The sequence below is a fragment of the Cricetulus griseus genome, chromosome 6 (assembly GCF_003668045.3).
Source record: "Cricetulus griseus strain 17A/GY chromosome 6, alternate assembly CriGri-PICRH-1.0, whole genome shotgun sequence".
NCBI lineage: Eukaryota > Metazoa > Chordata > Mammalia > Rodentia > Cricetidae > Cricetulus > Cricetulus griseus.
Window position 1 is genome coordinate 140,252,957 of NC_048599.1, and position 22,457 is coordinate 140,275,413.

At 48.7% G+C, this 22,457-nt stretch overlaps 1 protein-coding gene across 4 annotated transcripts; it reads right to left on the bottom strand.

Moving 5' to 3' along the window:
- Window positions 1-733: 733 nt before the first annotated feature.
- Window positions 734-20,735, bottom strand: Gtf3c5 (general transcription factor IIIC subunit 5). 4 transcript variants are annotated; one of them, XM_027423064.1, is made up of 12 exons: window positions 20,232-20,735; window positions 17,781-18,000; window positions 15,544-15,742; window positions 9,509-9,704; window positions 8,302-8,406; window positions 6,739-6,853; window positions 5,380-5,460; window positions 5,141-5,238; window positions 4,008-4,090; window positions 3,103-3,245; window positions 2,233-2,403; window positions 734-1,620 (listed from the first exon to the last, which is right to left on the bottom strand). In XM_027423064.1, exons 1-11 carry the CDS (start codon window positions 20,445-20,447, stop codon window positions 2,258-2,260), a joined length of 1,602 nt encoding a protein of 533 aa, XP_027278865.1. In that variant the 5' UTR covers window positions 20,448-20,735; the 3' UTR covers window positions 734-1,620; window positions 2,233-2,257. The 4 variants fall into 4 exon arrangements, with proteins under 4 accessions (XP_027278865.1, XP_027278867.1, XP_027278864.1 ...); XM_027423066.2 differs by having other exon boundaries at window positions 20,295-20,734; XM_027423063.2 differs by having other exon boundaries at window positions 2,233-2,421; window positions 20,232-20,734.
- Between the last annotated feature and the right edge of the window lie 1,722 nt (window positions 20,736-22,457).

Below are 22,457 nucleotides of genomic sequence, written 5' to 3' on the forward strand. Positions count from 1 at the left end.
ATACGCACATGAGTGCAGGTGCCCCAGAGGCCAAAGGGTTGCTGGAAAGAACTACAAGTTACTGGAAATATGTTAAGTGTGGTGATTAACGTCAAGTATTAACTTGACTGACATGGTACACAGATATTTGGTCAAGGTAGGCATGGTGATACACATCTTCAATCCCAGCACTCAGGAGCTGGAGGCAGAAGGATCTCCCCAAGTTCAATGTCAGTCTGGGCTACATAAAGAGCCTGTCTCAAAATAAAAACCCACCCAACAACAAACCCTAAAACATTTGGTCAAACATTCTGGATGTTTCTGTGAGGCTGTTTTCAGATGAAATGCTGTTTAAATCAATGGGTGTTGACATGACAACTTAGCCTTCATGTGGGTGGGCTTCATGCCCAGTCTATTGCAGGCCTGAGACTGGGGGAGGGGGAGCAGGGAGCAGCCAGCATGCTGTCTTTGAGGGCAGCCGCTCACTGAACCTCCAGCCTACACCATGCCCCAAAGACTGTGGACCTGCACCTCAACTGTGAGCCAACTGCTTACAATAAATACTAATGGTTCTGGTCTGTAAAATCTTGGCTAGCAAGTACCAAATAGCACTACAGTTCTGTTAGAGACAAGTATGGTCTTTTCTCAAACTCACGCAGCAAAACACAAATAGAAAACTATACAGGGGTTATATGTACCAAGACTCAGTAACTGTGAAGTCTAATGATGGGTAACGAGCTGCATGAAACATGAGTGCTTCCGAGGGTGCTTTATAGTTTTCATATTAAAAGCACTTTTATTTACATGGGAATTCAGGAGAAGAATAACCACACTTTGCCAAATGTGGCTAGACCTCAGAAGTCCTTCTAGTCTGGCCAACCTAAGGCAAGACTGCCATTGGCCTGGGCTGTGTGGGTAAGGCCTTCAGAGGGCATGAGGTCGCTCACTCAGCACCTTCCTTATATCTAGAGTCAAGGCATTCCTGGGTAGATGGGACCAGAACCTAGACCTCCTCCCCAAAGACCAGGCTGGGCAGCAGCTCAGAAGTGAGAGTACTCCCAGCTGAGGTGTCCTGGCAGCTGCTGTGAAAGAAGTCCTCTGCAGTACAGGCAAGGCTGGCCAGCCTTTAGGGAAGAAGTACTTCCTGCCTCTGGGCTGAGCTTTCTTCCAAGCAGCAGGAAGCAGGGTCAGCAGGGGACACGGTCTGTCCAGCTGCTTCCCTGCAAGGCTGGGAAGTTCCTAGGGGTGCCCACTTAGGCCAAATGAAACAATGGTTTCCTCGATCTTATCAGGAGGATGGGCTAGCTTGAAGCATTTGGCTTTGGACTTGCTGGGACTTGACTGTGTATGCCAGGCTGTTCCAGGGACAAGGCAATGGTGCACCTCTGGCTCAGCACTCTTTAGCAAAGTGGTGCTGCTGCCCTGGGAGCTTGGGAGGCCAGCTTGGCAGGGACATGACAGTTTCTGGTTTTACAGAAGGAAGCTGTGAGACAACAGGGTGTTTCTAGGGAACCGAAGAGCTGGTCCATTTGGTGAAGTCAGGCTGAGCCCAGCCTGAGGATGCCCAGTGTCCTCACCCCTCTGCCCTGGGTGGGGGCACAGGCCTGTCCCAACTGTCCCATCTTGGTATACCAGCATGTCCTGAATGAGTGAAGGAACAAATAAGGTGTTAGGGAGCTTCAGGTAAGAGGAAACATTCCCAACTCTAAACCCACATGTTGAGACACCCAGACACCACCAAGGACAATTTTTTTTTTTGAGACAGGGTTTCTCTGTGGCTTTGGAGGCCGTCCGGGAACTAGCTCTGTAGACCAGGCTGGCCCCGAACTCACAGAGATCTGCCTGCCTCTGCCTCCGGAGTGCTGGGATTAAAGGCGTGGGCCACCACCGCCCAGCTCAAGGACAATTCTCTAACAGGACTATTATGGGTGGGCCTGGCTTTTACCAACACTCCCCAGACAGATGGTGTCCAAACCCAAGTGCAGTCTGGCTGTTTGTGATGACAAACCAGGCTCCCCAGGCCATCTGTCACCACAGTCGCAAGGCCTCCGCTAGGATGGGTGCCCCTGGCTTTATCATCCTTCTATGGCTTTTGCTGGTCTTGGCCTTGGGTGATCTACATGGCATTCGGGTTGTCTTCAAACACCCAGGGCCTGCTTGTTAGGACACCAGCTTTCTTCAGAGGTGTCTCTGGGCCGCCTGCACTACTGTGACTTGCTCTGGCTTCTTTATGCAGACAGTCACCAGTCTCACCTGGTTGCCCGGGACCAGTGCTTTGTCACACATAATCCAGAATCTCCGTCTCCATCTCATTTTCACTCCCATCTGAGGGCTTGAAATCCTCCTCGTCCTCCTCCTCCTCTTCCTCCTCGCCCTCCTCTCCAGACTCAAACATCAGCTGCCCTTTCCCACGATCAGTCTTCCCTGTGTCGGAGAAGAGAGCTGCACGAGAAGGAAAGAAGGTCCTGTCTCCCAGTGCAGGCTTCCTAGGTGGCCCTGGAGCTCATTTACCAGCTCAAGCAGTTGGGCTTGAGAGACTACTGTGGAAAGTATGAGGGTGGGGACCCAGGAAGGTGAAGCCTCACAAGACATCTTTAAGTCCATTTTCTGAGGAGAGCCATAAGCAGCCCAGGACCCTATGCACCTTGAGAGGACATACACCATTCCCAGAAAGGATTCACAGCCTTGGCTGGACTCCCAAGAGGGTGAACCCATGTCCCACAGTTAAGAAGCCTTCCTCTACTCAGACACCCACTATCTAGCTTGGAGGAATCTTTTGCAAGAGTTTTTCATTGCTCCGCAGGTCCCTTTGTAAACCCCCTGCCTAGAAAGTGCCACTCACTTTCCACTGTCCCAGTGGCTAGCTCTGGCGTTTGGTTTGAGAAAGGAGCTAGGGAATGCAGTGCAGGGCCATGGGCCATAAAATCCCGAAGGAAGAGATAAGCAGAGGTGCCATTCAGGTACAGGAAGGCAGCACCCCTTCCCTCTTGTCTGCTCACTGCTCAGTGTCACAGCTGAGTCCTAGCTCGCAGGCCTCCCTCCCAAGGGTGATGGACAGCATGAGGGTCTCTGAAGCTTTTGTCAGGAACAGGCCTGGGGCCTCCCTGCACATGCAGCTCTCACCAGGCCTTTCAGAGCGGATGGTCTGCAGAATCATGAGTGACATGGTGTCCCTCAGGTGGTCTGTGGTCTTCGGGAGGCACCAGCCATCTCTCTCTGTGCACACACTCTCTGTCCCATCATTGCGGTGAACAATTTTCTGCAACCTGAAGGCAGAGGAGGCTGTGTGGGCAGGGCTCTATGGTGGGGAACTTATACAGAGCCCCAGAGTGTGGCTGTATGTGTGATAGCTCATGGGCTAGAGTTCAAGCACAGCTCTATGGGCAGGACATTTGTGGCAACAGGATGTCACTGGGGAAGCTCTTACATGAGCTCTGTGTGACAAACAGTGCTCACAGGGAAGTCTCAAAGGTAATGAAGAGCTTGCAGGGATGAATGGACCCAGCTAGGTACCTTAACATTTTGCTGTCTCTGGGCAGCCTCCCGCCCCCCCTCCCCCCCCCAAAAAAAAACAAAAAAAACTAAAAAACCTATACAAAGCCAGGCATATACCCAGGCACACTTTATGTTAACAGTAAGGCTTTCCCTAGATTCCACACGCTGCCTTGCTGTTTCCATGCTGTTGCCCCACTCTTGGTGTTTTCTAAACTTGGTTGTGAACAAATGGGCAGGTGTCCAGGATCAGGAACCATGTCAATCTCAAGGGGACTCTCGGGAAAAGACTCCACTAAGAGTGACTGCTACTAGCAAGCAGGGCTGCTTTCTACAGGGCACAGTGCAGCCGTAGTTGCTGGTTCCTGCCTTATAGCCCACATATGGCAGGACCAAGGGCAGCACCCAGCTCTCAGTGGCCAATTTTCCCTTAAAGCTTGCTGCAGGAAGAGCTACAGAGAACACTGGTCTTGTTCTAGTGAGTTCTAGCCCAGAGTTCCGCGGGGCATCAGCAGCACAGGACCCCTCATACATACTCCTCCACATTCAAATCACACAGCTGGTAGAACATCTGTCGATAGGGTGGCAGAGCCCCTTCCCGGAAGATGTAGACTGAATCCTGTAGACAGGAGGGAAATGGAGAGGACGGTTTTGTAGTACCCAGGATCTAACAGTGCTGAGGACACCCATGCTGTGGTTTTCATGGAAATCTAAGGAGTTGGCTTGTCCCCAGGCCCAGGGTGGCCAGCACATATGGAGAAATGAGGCTCTCACTCCCCAGGAGGTTCTGGAGGGTGGGGCAGTCAGGCCCTCCTCAGACCTCTGGGAAGCCTGCCAGTTTACAGCATGGGGCCGCCACCAGCCTGTACTGGGCTCTGCCTTCCACAAGGATCTGGTCTATTCCTCACCAGCTGTTTCTAATCAGTCACTCTATGCGCTCCTGCATGCTTCCTTGACTGCTTTTTGGGGAGGAAGGCAGGGTTTAATGAGTATCATTTTCTCTTTTTTCCACTTGGAATATAGCCCTAAAGTCAAGAATAAGGCCCCATGACATTGGTGGCCAAGCACGATGGCACTAAGAGGACAGCTGTCTCCCTCATGTCGCCTGTCTCTGCTGATCTTGAATTTTCTGACAAGTCACTCAAGCAGGGACTCCAGGGCAGAGAACACACTAGTTTGGCCTCTCTAAGGCCTGTAGAGGGATCAGGAGAAGTGTGGGGGTGTGCTAACCATTGTGGGGGTGATACTGACAAAAAATGTGAGCCCTGGAGGTCCGGGTCCATCCTATCACGTGTCAACCCACAGCTGAGCTCCAGATGTTCTCATGTGCTCATGTCTATGCCCGAGTCCTGTCTTCTCAGCAGCAGTTACAGGCCTCAGGGGAGCCAGGCTCACCAGGGGTAGCCATACATCTGCTGGTGTCAAATTTCCCTCTCTAGGACTTGTCACCACATCTCTGCCCAGATGGCCCTAGTTCCCCATGGCCTTGGGTAAATGACACTCCAAATTCTCATTTTGTTTCTGGAGGGATGACATGGGAGTAATGCAAAGGCACTTGGTAGGCAGAGTTCAGTCAGTCATAGTTCCTTCCCAGGGTCACAAGTACCCAGCCCTGCAAAGACACTTCATTCCCAAACTTGACCTCCCACTGGAGCCTGAGAGCACTCACCTTGAGCTTGTACTTATTGTAGGTCAATTTCCGTGGGCCGTCTGTTCCTGATGGGCCCAGGCCCTGCTTCAGGTCATGCATGGTGACAAGCTGGTTGGCTACAAGGAAGCAAGGCAGTGCTTTGGTATAGAGGGAGTGTGGATAACCCTGTCTGACCTGTAAGGAATGGCCAGCAGGCCTCCCATCTTGTTGCCCATCTCCCTTGGCCATGTCCTGGTGCAGGTGATCCAGCTACTTACATGTCTTCTTGACGGTGATGGGGAGGCTATAGTTGTATGTGCTGCGCTTTGCTTTGACAGGCATGTCCCTGGAGCCATAACCTACATGCAAGGGCCATGTGTCAGAAGGGAAGTAGGTGCCAAACTCATCTGGGCAACAGTCAGGGGTTCACCTTAAGGTGGCCAACTCCATCTGCCACCTACAGAAGGAATGGACACCAGCACATCTAGCAATTCCCACATGCTGATATCCTTATGTGGTTTTCCTGGCATCCCAGGCTTAAAATTTTAAGTAGGACCTGTGTCACAGGCCCTTGTTTATAAACTAGAAAGCCACAGAACAGCCAGAAAAGAGCTGGCACTTCTATTTCCAAGACCCTTTATATTTTTCCATAGATTCTCAGGGGTGGGATGGCCTGGGGGAGTACAGAAATGTTTCTAGTCTCTCTATAGGAGTAGAGTTTTTTTGTTTTTGTTTTTTTGTTTTGTTTTGTTTTGAGACAGGCTATCATTATGTAGCCTTGAATGCCCTGGAATTCACTATATAGACTATGCTGGTCTTGAACTCACAGAGATCTGCCTGTTTCTACCTTGTGAATGTTGGGATTAAAGGTGTGTGCTACCATGCCCTGCTGGGAATAGACTCTTAAAAGTGTGTGTATAATTTTAAAATTATAATTTTACAAATACATGTATACACATTTAATTTTAAAAGTGTGTGTGTGTGTGTGTGTGTGTGTGTGTGTGTGATGTGCATGTAAGTGCAGATGCCTATGGAGACCAGAGGTGTCATATTCTCTGGAACTGGAGTTACAGACGGTGGTGAGTTGTCTGACATGATAATGGGAATATAGGGTCCTCTGCAAGCACATGTGTAACTGTTGAGCCACCCTACTCAGCCCCAGAGCAGAAGGGAGTGCCAGGAACAGTGGCTGGAGCCATGCTGTGCAAACACGAGGACTCAAGGGAGGAAGAATCCCAGCATCTACACAGCAGCCAGGGCTTCCTGCACGAATCCTGTCAACCCACCTCTGGGGATGCTTTGTGTGAGTGTGTGTGTGTGTGTGTGTGTGTGTGTGTGTGGTCTGTCTGTCTGTCTGTCTGTCTGTCTGAAACAGGATTGCTGAGGTTTGCTGGCCTCCAGACATCTGAGAAAATGTGAGCCCCACATTCATGAAGAGACTCTGCCTCAAAGAACTAGGTGGAAAGTGTCACAGACCTTCTTTTCTGGCCTCGAAGTGCACGCACAGGTGTGCTCACTTGTACACACACATGTGCGCATACTCACACAGATACATATTTTTTTTTTTTTTTTTTTAAGGAGACTGCTAGAAATGGAGGACACAAAGAGACAAAGACAGAAAATAAAGTTATTTTTACCATATTTCATTCCACAACGGATTCGAAAGTCAAGGACTTGATAAATCTTGGCATCTGGGTGTTTTCGAGGGTCATAGCCAAATCGAATCCACAAGCTTCTCCATGGACCTGTTATCTAAAGACCAAAAAAGTACGGAGTGTGAGGTAGGACCAAAGATCCTCTCCTACTTGGGTGGGAACCTAGCCCTCCAGTGAGGTAGCAGGCCCTCTGAGCTCTGACAGCATGGCTTTAGACCCTACCCTTTGACAAGGTTCTATGAGGACGAAGTGAGATCAGGAGTTTCTACCACTGCTCCTGGTACCCAAGGCACAATGTGACAATTGTCCTAGTGCATGGATTCCTGTCTTTGAATAGCACTACAATAGCACTACAGTTAGACTTAGAAGTCATGTTCAACGCCTTTAATCCCAGCAATGGGGAGGCAGAGGCAGGCGGATCTCTGTGAGTTCGAGTCCAGCCTGGTCTACAAGAGCTAGTTCCAGGACAGCCTCCAAAGCCACAGAGAAACCCTGTCTCGAAAAACCAAAAAAAAAAAAAAAAAAAAAAAAGAAAAAAAAAAGAAGTCATGTTCAGGGCTGGAGAGAGATGGCTCAGAGGTTAAGAGTACTGCTAGCTCTTTCAAAGGTCCTGAGTTCAATTCCCAGCAACCACATGGTGGCTCACAACCATCTGTAATGAGATCTGGTGCCTTCTTCTGGTGTACAAGCATATATAGAGGCAGAATGTTGTATATATAATAAATAAATCTTTAAAAAAAAAAAAAAAAAAAGAAGTCATGTTCAATGAGAGAAGGTAGCTTTCCAGGCTGCAGTCCAACAGTGCCCTTGCCCATCATCAATCTTTGAGGTCATGTTTTATGCTGGCTCCCCTTGGCAGCTAGGACCCCTTTCCTTCCAAACTTTTGGAAGCCTCTGTACCACCATCCCCATCTCCTCCTCTCCTGGGAGGAATTAAGGTGGACTTCTTCCACTAAGCCCCACTCAGAATAAGCAGTTGAGATGAGAGCTGTTGTCACTCAGGGGCCTGGGCTCTCTGAGCCCAGCTTTTCCTCAGAGATACAAAGGGACTCTTTCTGTCACCTCCAGGAGGAATAAAGGCAGTGATATGTAGCCTCACCCAGTGCCAGGCCCTTAGAAATTTCTCACTACATGGTCACAATGCACAGAATGCTTACCTATGACTTAGGTAATGCTTCTTCATCTCAAGTCATGCACACACAACCAGAATATTATCAGAAGGTTGTGGTGGACCAGGGAGCTTTGAAATCTTTCTAGCTGTTTCTCTCTCTCTCTCTCTCTATTTGTCTCTCTCTATTTGTCTCTCTCTCTCTCTCTCTCTCTCTCTCTCTCTCTCTCTCTCTCTCTCTCTGTGTGTGTGTGTGTGTGTGTGTGTGTGTGTGTATGTCCCTGCTCTCTAACTAGTTTTAATAAGTTGTCTCAGGGTGCCATGTGGCAGGGCTGCTAGGAGGTATGGCTATCTTCTGTTGCCATGGCAATAATATGTCACATCAGGGATCAAGGACCACACTGGTGGGAGTGAGTGTGAGACTAGCTGTCACTTACCATGTAATAAGCCATGTAGGGAAGTAAGATCTTGAGCTTGTCAGGGTGGACACTGACATTGGACTTGACAGCATTTCGTGACCATATGGGACGAACATCAAAGAGCTAGGGAAAGTCACAGATAGAGTCTGAGATGAACACCAACACCTACTGCCTTCTCACACCAGTCATCCCTGTGTGTCTGGGCCCCAGTGGTAGAAGGCTGAGATTCAACAAGCCTCTGGAACCCGACACATCTACTAGTCCTTCATAAACCCCTCCTCCCTACCCCTAACCCCTTAAAGGCATGGACTATACGTCCTGAGTGTGAAAGTGGGGTCCTGAAGTGGTCAAACAGTCCCTGTCCTTATATGAGTCATAGTGCAATGGATCAACAGGGCTGAGCAAGCATACGCTAAAACCCCAGAGCCCTGATTTTTGCTAACCCAGAAGGCAAGTGCTGAAGATAAGACTCCAAGTAGGTGAAGGGGATGGCCTGGTCCTGAGGAGGGCTGTGCAAGGCCACTGAGAATGGAAGGCAAGGCAGAGAAGCCCTGTGAACCAGGACAAAGATGAGCCACAGAGAAAGCCTCAGTGACAACTGAGATTCAGTAAGAGCTGAAATCTCCAAGGGACCCTGTCCTTGAACAGGCTGTGACTTCAGCATCAACACGGAAAGCCTCACTGAAAAACTGCTGTTTAGGCCTGTGGACCCAGCAGAAACCCAGCTACCTGCACACTGCTCCTCAAGCCCGAACAGACTACAGTGCCCTGTCACATGTCTGCAGCTTAACCCAGGATAAAGGCACCACAGTCTGGCACATGACCACATTCCATGGGTTTGCTACATGTTAATAGCTCTTTACAGGTTCCTAGACACAAGCTTCACATTCAAGTCACACCCCAGCAATGACATCCCAAAGGGACTCTGACCCAGCACAATGTCTCCCAGTCCTCTTTTTACTTTCTGAGATACTCTAGTTGCCAAGGATAGCCCTGAAATCACTCTGCTAGCCAGCTGGTCTGTTACTTGCACTACTTCTGCTCCTGGGGTTATAGGCCTGTGCCACCAAGCCCAGCTTCAGACACAGCTTTTAGATGTAGCAGTTGGAGGTAAAAAACAAAAAACAAAAAACCTGTGCTAACCAGCCAGTGCTAGAAAAAGCCTAACCACCCACAGTGGTGCAGAACAAGTGGCCCAGCAGGTTGGGTGGGGCATGAGACTCACCTTCCTCAGCTCTTCCTCCACCTTCTGATCTATGGGGTTAGTGCAGGCCTTCTTCCATGTCGTTACTGCAGCCTCCAAAGGCTGTAGAGGTACCTCAGGGTCCTCGAAGTTGACAAAGATGGCATTATGGGGGCGCCGGGCTCTACTCAATCCAATCAGGTTCTCACCTGAGATGGAGGGATTGTGATAACCTTCCCTGTGGACAAAGAGCTAAGATTACTGTCCCAGGCACAGGCCTGGCCAGGCAGGCAGGAAGTCCAGCAGACATGCATTACCAGTAGACCACATCCATGTGCCTTCTCTGGATTAGTGGAGAGAGGACCCCAACACTGCCTGCTGGAGAAGCATATGCTGGTAGGCTGCCATCAAGGGAGAGAAGGGGCTGCAGTGGCTCAGGGAAACTCTGGGGCCATTGGCCTTGAAGGAGGACAAGGCTCCAAAGTCCCAGAGACTGGGGTATGGGAAAAAGGCATCATAACAAGTCTGATGGCCTCCCAAATGCAACTGCATCGAGTCCCACACACCACAATCCAGCCAGTGAAAAGCTGGGCACAATCCAAATGTCCACTAGCCACATATATGGACAGTGACATGAACACGACTCACTCAACTCTCAAAATGACCCTCCAAGGAGTAAGTTTCTAAGGAAGTAACTGAGGCCACCAAGATTAAGAAATGTGTCCAAACAGCATCTGCTACAGAAGCTGGGCTTAGCCCCAAGAGGCCTGGCTGTAGCCATCCCTTAGCCAACTGTCCTTCCACCAAGCAGAGCATGACTTGGCTCAGCAGCATCTGGACAACACAGGTGAATGAAAAGGATGCAACCAGATGGTATTACCAAAGCCCAGAGGTTAAGCCAGGGTTCCACCTGTCCATACCTATAGTGTCCAAGAATAAGAGGGACCCATGTGAACCTGTAGGGTACTACCTGTAGGGTAATACCCATACTACCTGTAGGGTAGTATGTCCTGACCTCTCTGCCCTGGAACAAACATACCCCTTTGTGTGTGTGCATGGGAAGGGGTAAGAAGTGGATGAGATGTGTTTCTCATACACAGGGATACATAAATCTCTATACATTCCTCAGTTTGCTATGAACCTTTAAAAAATAGTTTGAAAACACACACACACACACACACACACACACACACACACACACACACACACACACACACGCACACACGCACACACGCACACACGCACACACACACGCACACACGCACACACGCACACACACACGCACATACGCACACAGAGTACATGTATCAGCACAGAGCATGACTACCCTGAAGCACACTTAAGGGTAGTCACCAGAAACAGAAGACAGAGACATAGTATCAAGAACCCCCATGTGTACATCCTCAGCTTCAACAGTTTCTCCCACACATTAGCCTCTGCTTCCTCCACACTACCCCATCCCACAGTACTGCAAAATGCATTGTACTGTGTGTCCTGGATGCCACAAGCCCATTTGCACACCATCACCTTTTCATTTATGCGGATGTATCTGTATGTTTATGCAGTATGTGTGAGGGTTTTGTGGATGCCAGAAGTTATGAACCACTTAATGGGGGTGCTAGGAACCAAACTCTAGTCCTCTGGGAGAGCAACAAGTGCTCCTAACCACTGAGCTACCTCTCCTGCCCTTTTACCCTTATTAAAAAACAATCACCGGCTATATAACCCAGGCTGGTCTAGAATTCCTAGATTCAAGCAATCCTCCTCAACCCCATTCAGTTTGCACTTTATCCTACTTTTCTATGTGAGTACATACCATCTGCCAGCTTAAAAAAAAAAAAAAAAAAACACTGGCAAACAAAATATGAAACACAGGGTCAAGTCTGTGCTTTTTTTCAAATGTGACTGTCAGGAACCATTCCAGGTAGGTATAACACTATCCTGTCTTAAAGTCTTCTCCCTTAGCCCCCAAGAAGGAAAGTAGGTAGCCAGTCTTCACTTCAGAGAGGAGCATAAGGAAGGGGCCGGGGGCGGGGTGGGGGTGGCATGGCTGCCTCTGCGGCCCATCCACTGCCTTCAGCTTGCTCTAGGAGCAGAAGGGGCTGAACACCCTGCCAGCCTCCCCTCTGCAATTGCAGGCAGTAGGACACTCAACCCCCTGAGGTCGACAGGAAGGCCAGCTATGCACAAAAATCAACAGTGCCTGGGAAGAAAGGCAAGTTCTTTCCATGTGCAGGGAACCTGGTCAATCACACGAGGAAGAAAAAGGGTCGAAGAAAAAGGGTCATACCTAAAGCCCCAAAGTCAGCTGGCCCCCACCCAGACCTACTCCAGAGGCTTGGACCAGCTGCCTGCCAGCCTCTGTGTGCAGAGTGTAGCACAGGTATTCTACTTCTGTGCATTGCTCTTCCTACTACAGGTGTAAACTGCTTTGTGAGGAGATGAAAACACACCAGAAGTGTGTAACTTTGAAACAGCAATGAGGCAGTCACCCATTATGGCAAGCACCTTTAATCCCTGAACTCGGGAGGCACATCTCTGTAAATCTGAGGCTAGCCTGGTGGTCTATAAAGCAAGTTCCAGGACAGCCAAGGTTACAGAGAGAAACCCTGTCTTAAAGAAATAAATCAACAATTCCCCACCACCCAAAAAAAGAAAAGAAAAAAAAAATGAAGCAGTGACAGGCTTGCTGTCAAGCCTGATGACCTGAGTTCAAACCCTAGGACACACATAGTGGAGGGGGAGAACTGAGTCCTACAAGTTGTCCTCTAACTTCAATACACGCACCAAGGCACAGGCATGCCCACAAGCACTCAAACACACTCTTGAGTACACACTAGCATACACACACTCATGTACACACACACACACACACACACACACACACACACACACACACACACACTTACTAAATAGATAAATAAATTTAACAGAAAAAAAAGAAAACAGCAATCATACCCAATATAGATCTAACACTGTCATGCAGGCACACTGTACATGCAATGTACTGTCCTTCCACCTGTAAGAGATTTTGGCAGGGAGGCAATGGCACTTATTCTTTTTGGTTGTATATTTTCATAATACTTGTTTTTTCTTAACAAGCACAACTTACGCTGATAATCAGAAAAACAATAGAAGAGTGGACAGGAAAGCAACAGACTGACTGAACAGCTCTGGAAATACCTAAGCACACACACCGCCCCCCCACCTTTTTTTTTTTTCAAGACAGGGTTTCTCTATGTAGTCCCGGCTGTCGTGGAGCTCACTCTGTAGACCACCAGGCTGGCCTTGAACTCAGAGATTCTCCTGTCTCTGCCTCCTGAGTGCTGGGATAAAAGGTGTGCATCACCACCACCACTCTGCTCTTTTTTGTTTTTAGGTCAGCTCAGGGTGGCTTTCAACTTGTGACCCTCAATTTTGTGAGTGCTGGGATTGATTACCAGTGTATGAACCTATAATCCCAGGAGCTTTATTATTTATTCATTCATTTCATTCATTCATTCATTTATTTGAGACAAACTCTTTTCTGTCCAAGATGGCCCCAAGCTTTTGGGCTTAGGTGAGTGTTCTCCGTTAGCTTCCTGGGTAATTGGAATATGAGTATATGCTATTGTACCTCCTATTCACAGAAGCTGATTTTTATGTGAGATAGATTTCTCTGTGTAACAGTCCTAGCTGTCCTGGAACTGTCTCTGTAGATCAGGCTGGTCTCAAACTCACTGAGATCCACTTGCCTCTGCCTCAAAGGTGTATAGCACCAACGCCCAGCCAGCCTAGAGACTTTTTTTTAAAGATTTATTTACTTGCCGGGCGTTGGTGGCACTAGCCTTTAATCCTAGCACTCGGGAGGCAGAGGTAGGTGGATCTCTGTGAGTTCGAGGCCAGCCTGGTCTCCACAGCAAGTGCCAGGATAGGCTCCAAAGCTACACAGAGAAACCCTGTCTCAAAAAACAAAACAAAACAAAACAAAACAAAACAAAACAAAAGATTTATTTACTTATCTTTTGTATGAGTGATCTATCTGCAGGTCAGAATTGGGTATCAGATACCACTATGGATGGTTGTGAGCCACCATGTGGTTGCTGGGAATAGAACTCAGGACCTCTGAAAGAGCAGCCAGTGCTCTTAACCACTGAGCCGTCTCTCCAGCCCCTCAGCCCAGAGATCTTAACCCTAAACCTGGCTCTGGAGGCGGCGGCTCCCCATGCTTCTTCTGCACAGCCTCAGCTTTGATCTAGAATGTTTTCTCAGAACCCTTTCTTGCCTTGCTCTGCTGTGCTCCCACTCATTTCTACTGCCAGCTCCTCAATGGCCTCTCACACCCCTCAGCCCACCCACACAATATCTTTAATGCACCTATCCATTTGCTCATATTCTGTCCTGCTTCACAGCCTCCAGCCCAGAGCAAAGCCTCCCTGCCACATGGTCTGCTGACCCCCAGATCCAAGCTTGGGTCACTGCAGGACTCTTTCGGGACTTGGCAAATGTTTCTGTCTCACCCCCTCCCAAAACGGCCACCCTGGGAACACCTTCTGGCAGGTCCCAGGCTTCTGCTCTCCCTAACGCTACCATTTGTTTTTGTGCTACAGTATCTGTTCCAGCACCTGCACTTTTCACAAGGCACAGATTCCACCATGTGCCACGTCAGCACTCCAAGCTCAAAGTTCTGAAGGCTGCACTCAGCCAGCCAGCCAGCCAGCCAGCCAGCCAGCGTCTCCTTCAGGAACACCAGAGAGCAAGCACAGGCTGGCTTTCAAGCTGTTCCATCCTCTAGTTTATCTGGCACACTGACCTTGCTTCCCAAGGCTTCTTTCACTGGGTCCCAGCTATTGGCAGCGCTTTGCTCAGGTCAGGCCCAAAGTTATAGCAGAGAACAAAGGCAACCAAACCACTGCTTCTGGGAAGCATACAACAAAATGAGAAATGCTGTTTCTGTGTATCTAATTTTAAAAAGGTACTAGGCATGGTGACTCAAGCCTATGATCCCAGCACTTGGGAGGCTAAGGCCAAAGATGTTGTCAGCCTGGATGATGCAATAAGCTCTGGGCCAGCCTGGACTACAGAGACAGACCTTTTCTCTAAACATCACAAGCATAAAAGAACAGTGTGAGATTAACGATGGAGCAAAGCCCAAGGTTGGGCAAGTCAGGCTCAGAGTTTCCCATGTGGCCTGGAGACCCCAAGTCTCATCTACCTCCCTTGTAAAGTCAGGATGACAGGGAACTGGCAAATTGCTGGGAGGCTGAGACCAAGTGCAGGCTCAGCATTCCCCACAGCTGGTGACTGTTATTAATCTCATATTGGGAATGTTCAAATTAATTTCTTCCACATTAGTCAGTCCTGGCTCTTATACAAAGGGACCCTTCTGAGTCAATTTGCAGCTGCCTCCAGAGAAAACCCACAATCGACAATGCCTAGGACCTGCCTTTCCAACAGCCGTAGGGTCCCCATTCTGCCCAGATTGTGAAAAATTACTCATCCCACTTGAGTTGCATGTGGTCTTATTTTGGGCTTTCACAACCCTCAGTGCAAGAGATGCGCACCATTGATTCTGAGACACACAGCACCCGTCCTCAGAGCACAACCTCATACTCTGAGCAAGTTTCAGGGAGGGTCAAGGTCAGCTTGAAGGGAGGCACCAGCAAACAGGAAAGGGCTGGATTGTCTTGGCAGCAACCTCCAGCCCTGTGAGCAGACAGGGAGGTGGCAAGTGGGACAAACAGGTTGAGTTTCTGCAGGGAGATGGCAGAAGGCTGAGTTACAGAGCTAGCTATGAACTCTTTTGTGACGGGAACCAGGAGGCCATGAGGTGAACAGAGGAGACAGAAAAGGGATGGGTCAGAGTGGAATGTTCACACATGGCATTTCACAGGTAATGTCACTACTGATGACTGCAAGGTCCAAAGAGACCATTATCAGGCACTCTCAAGTCCTAGAGTTCACTGTCTGTTGGGAACAAAGCCACTCTGTGACCACCAGACCACTGCTTATGACACTCGCCTTCTGAATTTAATCCTGATGCCTCGGCCCTAGATCCTCTGCTGCACTGGGGTGGGAGTGTGGGGGAGGCTGCCTACCGGTGCTGTGTCTCAGGGCGATAGAAATAGTCCACAGGTGTGTCGAGCCTGGAGAAGATGGGTGGGGGGATGTAGAGCGGCAGTTCCTGGTGGAAGAACTCCTCCTTCTCAGGCTTGCGCATGAGCACTCTGTCATACATGGACACATGCTTGCCACCCGCTTCTGTGTGCACTGCCAAGTACTGAAAGTCAGACATTCCTGGAAAGACAAGAGAACAGATGGCACACTCTCACTCAGGCTCTGGCACTGCTGTGCTGATACCCAAATCATCTTAGGAAGGTACTGAATAAGCTGTGCAGCACCCTTCTGATGGGTGTGCAAATTAGTAGTGCAGGAAGAATGGCTGGGGGGTGGGGGGCAGGGAAGCCATGGAACAGCAGGTAAAGTCCAGGGAGCTAAATCATAAAACACGGTGTGCCCTGCTTACAATACAGTATTTTCACCAAGCTCCAGGGGCTGCTGTTCCAGGGCCAAGCTGAGCAACAGGGTGCTGGCTCAATTAAAGAGAAATACAACTGTGATATATGAGGAGCCACCTTCCCCCTGGAAGGACAATCCTTCCAAACAAGCATCTACCAAAGGACCCTAGGTCCTATTCTTCTTTTCTTTTGTGTTATGTTTAAGACACCATCTTACTGGAACCCAGGCTGGCCCCAAATTCCTCTCCCTTTCCTTCCTTCTCTTTGGATCTCCCCTTTCTCCTCTCAGTCATTTAGTCTCTTCAGATTCTGCTTCCTTAGGGCAGCAGCCGTAAGCAGCTGTATGCTGATCATTTGCCAAGCACCTCCCACATGGCTCTTTAAAAGACACCATCACTGTGAATCTTGTCCAGGGCTTAATGAATTCCTGGCTCTGCAGCCCCTAGTGCACAGACAAGGAGACTGAGGCAAAGGGAAGCTAGGGCGCCTGCCTAGATATATGTGTAGGAAAATGTTACAGTGAAACTCACTACTTTATAAGCTAACTTCAAAATTTGATAACAGACAAACTCTTAGGGCTCATCAGGCATAATTCCAAACTGAATGCTCTTTGGCTCTGCCTTTCCAGTTCCCGCTTTCTGATCCTCCCTGGAAGTAGCATTCAGTTTGGAATTATGCCTGCAGTTCAAAGAAGCATGAGGTGCTACAGGACCCAAGTCAGGCAGAGAAGCTTCAGAGGATAAAGCCAGCAGCAATCAAGACTTGACAGGGGAGCCAGACAGTGTCACAGTCTTATAATCTCAACAATTTGGGGAGTTGGCATAGAGATTTAAGGCCAGCTTGGGAGACGGTTCCAAAATATTGGGGTCTCAGACCGGAGATCTGATCATTAGTCTGATCTGGCCCCACACAATGGTTTATCTTAAAACTAGAAAGTTTCTCACAGAACTCTAGATTCCTAGCTTCTCTTAAGGGTATAAAAGGTTGAGGAGATAGTTCAGGGCATAAAAGCACTTCCTGATTCTCCAAGGACCCAAGTTTAGTTCCCACATCAGATGACTCACACCTGCCTGTAATTCCAGGGGATTGGACACTGTCTTCAGACATCTACAGGCACTAATACACATGTGGCATACATACACACAAAAATAGAAAATAAACTCAGGTCAGGTGTGGTGGCACAGGCCTTTAATCCCAGCACTCAGGAGGCAGAGGCAGGCAGATCTCTGTGAGTTTGAGGCCAGCTGGTCTCCAGAGCGAGTGCCAAGATAGGCTCCAAAGCTACATAGAAAACCTGTCTCGAAAAACCAAAGTCAGGCTGTAAGCAGATAAGCCTTCTTAGTAATTGATGCAGGAGGGCTCAGCCCATTGTGGGCTGGTGGTCCTGGATTCTATAAGAAAGGCTGAGCAAGCCATAGGATTAAGTCAGTAAGCAGTACACCTTCATGGCCTCTGCATCAGTTCCTGCCCTCCTCCAGGTTCCTGCCCTCACTACTTTGATGATGAACTGTTATAAGGAACTTAGAGTCAAATAAATCCTTTCCTCCCCAAGTTGCTTGTGGTCATGGTGCTTCATCATAGCAGTAGAAACCCTAATTAAGACACTCAGTTTGAGAGAGAATAAAAGTATGAATAGAAGGTAGGAAAGCAGTGTACCTACAATCCGTGAGGTGAGGGACTGTTAACTGGAGATGAGAAAGGCTGCCTCCACCATGGGCTATGGCTCTGCCTCATGCATAGGCACACTGTACCCCACTTTCCATGTGGCTCCACATTAGGCCCTGAAATCACCCAATACCACTACAGATGTCAGTTACCCTGGAATTTGTAAATTGTGGAGATGATGCCAAGGATTTCCAAGTCGAACGTGACCTGGGGGTGAGTCTCAGCCCCCAGGGCACCTCTCTGCCGTCTTGTCCTTTTCCTGATCCGGAGCAGCATGCTGCTGGTACTGAAACGGTTAGCACACACAGGGTGGCAGTATGGGTCCTTGGGCCGGAAGTAGAGCTCAAGCCTCTTGGTAGGGTCAGTGTAGATCTGCAGCAATGCCAAGGGAGACGGGGGAACAGTAAGCAGCTAAGCATCCCACAGAACACTGCTCCTCTTCCCACAAAGCCCAGCTGACGGTGAGCCAGGAAAGGCCAGAAGGCACAGGTTCTACTTCTAGCTCTTTGTTCCCATAGAACTCATTTTTTTTCAAGCCAAGTTTCTCAGTGTTTAGATAGAGAAAATGAAGTCAAACAGCTTCCTCCCAATAGGTTATAAGTGAGAGATAACTGCTAATGAAGTGAAAACTATCACCTATCAAGTGTAAGGCACAAAAGGACTCTCCTAGCACCATATCACAGGCAGGTTATCACCCTGTTTACTTCTGAGTTGACAGAAGTTAACTTTCAGAACTGACTAGGCTATGCCAAAACTCGACAGCTCCAGGATTCAATCAGCAGTCAGTCTCACAAACAAGCGTTTCTGGACCCACAGGAGATTACATCAACAGTAATGACCATTTTGGCATTTCTCACTACTCATAGCCTTCAAGGCCCCAGTTCTTTCTTCTTATAAAAATAAAACCAAACAAACAAAAACAAAAACAACCATCCCCCCAGAAAAAAGCCCTAAGAATAGTGTCCACCTTATAATACTGTTACAAAGATTCAATTAAAATAGTGGTGCCTAACTCATGGTAAGCACTCAGCACATGCCACCTACATGTGAACAAAGATTTGCCCCACATCTGGTAAGAGGCATGCAGTGAGTATCAGCCATGCACCTTTGAGCCAACAATGTGCACTGGCTTGAGGTCACCCACAAGTTCAACTCCTAACTCCCAATACTCGGGACAGGGGGCCTTCAGGAATTGCTCAGGAGCAACTTAGGGAAAAAAATGAAATGCCTGGGGCCTGGAGAGATGACTCAGAGGCTAAGAGCACTTGCTGCTGTTCTGAAGGACTGGAGTTTGGTTCCCAGCACCCAAACATTTTGTAGTGCACAGCCACCTGAATCAAAGCTCCAAGGGACCCAACACCTTCTGGCTTTCAGAGTCATCTGTATACACAACTTAAAAAAAAAAAAAAAAAAAAGAAGCTGCCTCATTCCTCAGCATCCCCTTCTCACAAAGCACACAGCACTTAATAGAGAAGGGATAAGCCTAGACATTGCCTAGCACATTGAGTACTCCAGAAACCTAGGCAGAATGTACGAATGATGGAGGATCACCCTACCAGGCATCCCTGGGGTATGGGAGAATAAGGATTCCGTCAAGGTCATAATGTGTATAATGGAAACTCTACTAGCACAACCAGCTCTTTTCCAATCATAAAAAAATGGAGCAGCAGCTCAGACACTAGTCAGGCAGGAATTCAAATCCCTGTCGGGCCTGTAGTGATTTGTCTGGCCTAACCTTTTTTACCTGTCCCCTTATCTGGAAAATGGGAATAAAAATAGTATCTAGTTCATGAGATTGTCATTAGGACTCAATCACATACTTGATAAATTCTTATAAAATGGGGGACTTATACAGATATTAATACAGAGGTGAACAAGAGAGGTCCCTGCTCTGAGTTTATAGCCCCAGGGTCAAGTAATAAACAGGTAATAAGTGTATCAAAATGAAATCTCAGATTGGAATTAACAATGGAAGGAGCTAGATATTAACTGACAAGAATCTAAGGTGTTTAGGGAAAACATTTCTGAAGAAATATCCCAAGCCGGGCATTGGTGGCGCAGGCCTTTAATCCCAGCACTCGGGAGGCAGAGGCAGGTGGATCTCTGTGAGTTCAAGACCAGACTGGTCTACAAGAGCTAGTTCCAGGCCAGCCTCCAAAGCCACAGAGAAAACCTGTCTCGAAAAACCAAAGAAAAAGAAATATCCCAAGATCCGGCACACAGAGCATCACTCTAGCCCCCCAACTTGTTGTCTGGCCTTAAACTGTTCACTTGTAAAATGCAGACGTTGTCAGTTCCTACTCTAGGTGTTCCAAGGACTGCAGCTTGTAAATAAAGCACTTGGCACTTGACTAATACAGAATTCAATGTCAGCGAATTGCAACACTTTTAAGTTCAACTACAGGTGGGGCAAAAGTTCTAAATCCCTTTCCTCCAGTGTATAGGTTTTCTACCGAGAGAAATAAGCGCACTACACCCAGCGAGGCCGCAGCTGAATTATGTTCCTGGGACATATGCTAAGCATGCTACTCACATTTGAGTACAGAAAGAAAACAAAGCCTGTCTCAAAGAAGGCCCTAGAGCCTGCCTAAACTTTCCGTTACCAAGGAAACCGCTCTCTCGCCGGGTTCTTTTCCCGCGGTCCCGGAGTTTTCCCAGCTCCTTACTCGAGAGACGCCTTCTTCGCCGCCCAGAGTCTGTAGCATCTTGTCCTCGTTACGCACCACGCCTGGGTACTCCACGCACACCAGTCGCCGTTCCCGCCGTAGGTCCACAGGGATGGCGGCCTTTGGCTCCGCGTCCGGCTCCACCGCCGCCATGCCTGCCAGTCCGGTCCCGGCCTGACGTGGTCCGCTTCTCAAATGGCTCCCCCAGGCCTCACTTCAATGGTTCCGCTAAGGAATGGTTCCGGTCCTCCTTACCGTTCACGTCTCCCTAAATCACTGAAATTCGAAGGCCTTCCGGAACCAGCGCGCCACGGCGTCTGTTAATTTTGCGATACCTCAGAGGTCCGGAGGTTTTTGTTGTTGTTGTTTTGTTTTGTTTTGTTTAAATGAAGGGGGCGAGACGAAGGCGTATCCCACCAGTTAGCCCAACTCGGCCGGGTCCTTCCGGATATCCCATCCAATGAGAGTTTGAAGGCGTGCCCAAGGAGCCTTCTGGCCAGTCTACCATCAGTTAGCTGGTTTTAGACTTTCAAACAAACAGAAAAGCACAGCCCACTGAGTTCTTTTAGCATCGCTCCTGCGAATAAGAGTTTAGGACTGACCACTTGAGATTGGATATCATAGGGGTCAACAATGGAGAAGGTTAATTCTCAGCAGCCACTAATTACCTGCAGTTCTTTATCTAGGGGTGGGCTTTGTGAGATTTCCCCCATCCGCGTTGATGTCCGTGGTGGTGGTGTTTAGGCGATCGTATTGTTGAGATTTCATGGGTGCAGCTCTCCAGTCCTAAACACAGTATGCAGGACAGGATCTCCCTTACCCCCACCCCCACTCCCGGTTTATTCGTGTAGCCCTGGCTATCCTGGAACTCGCCATGTAGACCAGGCTGCCCTTAAACTCAAAGAGATCTCCATGCCTCTGCCTCCTGTGCGCTGGGACTAAAAGCATTTGCCAACATGTCCCAGCGCGGGACCAGATTTCCGACGCCCCTTCGAGAGAATTCTGGGTGAAAATGGTGGCTTTAAGGTATTGTTCACCAAGTAATCTCCTCACACCACATAGACTCAAAGGCCTAAGCTCGGACAGAATTTAGGCATCCTTCATACTAAAGACCTTGGTTGTGTGGAGGAATGGATCAGGAAAGCTAAAGTGGATTCAGATGAAACACACTAAGAGGCAAACTAGTTCTGGCAGGAGATGTATCCTGAAGGTGGGGAAGTGACTATGAGAATGAACTTTTGGAACAGCATTTGAGGATATTAGGAGACCGATTGTATGTGGGCACCCCAAGTTTCTGAAGTGATTTCTCAAACAACTCATTGTCGTAGGTGCGTTAGAAAGGCAGATTAGGGGCTGGAGTGGTTAAGAGTACTTGTTCCTCTCACAGAGGACCCAGGACAGGTTTCCATTAGCCACACACAGTCTCGCAGCTGCCTGTGACTCCAGTTCCTGGGAATCTGACATCTATCTGCTTCTGGCATGCATATGGTTCACATACAGGCAAAACTCTCATATACATAATTTTTTAATCTTTAAGAAAAAAAAATTCGAGACCGGGTTTCTCTGTGTATCCCTAGTTGTTCTGGAACTAGCTCTGTAGACCAGAGTGGCCTTGAACTCACAGAGATCCTCCTGCCTCTGTCTCCCGAGTGCTGCAATAAAAGAAAAGATGTAGTGAGCCAGTGAATGAGGCCACTTTCTTGACTCATTCAAGCTGTTGATTTAGTCCAGTCTCAGGACATGGTCCCATCCCATAGAGGGATGTCCTTAGGTGCACAGAAACCAAGGAGAAGGGAGGGGAAGACAAGGACCAACGTGAGGGCATCAGACCAAGCTTCTGAGAGACATAATTGTGGTACGACCTGGGATCTGAGTCAGGGAGGGCAGACTGGAAACTGAGAGAAGCCAAAAAGGACCAGGAAGCCAATGAAAAGAGCAGTGTCCAACAGGAATGCATTTAGCAAATGGTATCTCCTGCATGCCTGGGACTCTGTGAGACATAGATGATGAAGCAGAAAGCCTACCCTCCTATAGCTTGCATTGAGTAGCAAGAGCAACTAGCAAAGGAACTAGACTGGGATGCCCCAGCTGCTTGGGTAGGTTTTGAGCCTGTGTAGGCCAACACCCCTAACACCTCTCCATCCACTGCTCTAGGACTGAGAA

Bases quoted from the DNA above. Each gene is read 5' to 3' on its own strand.
- Gtf3c5 (XM_027423063.2), bottom strand. From the start codon at position 20,447: ATGGCGGCGGTGGAGCCGGACGCGGAGCCAAAGGCCGCCATCCCTGTG. The intron at 8,407-9,508 runs GTGAGTCTCATG...GACTTTCCCTAG, and splicing joins TGGAGGAAGAGCTGAGGAAG to CTCTTTGATGTTCGTCCCAT. The intron at 4,091-5,140 runs GTGAGTGCTCTC...TCCTGTCTACAG, and splicing joins ACAATAAGTACAAGCTCAAG to GATTCAGTCTACATCTTCCG.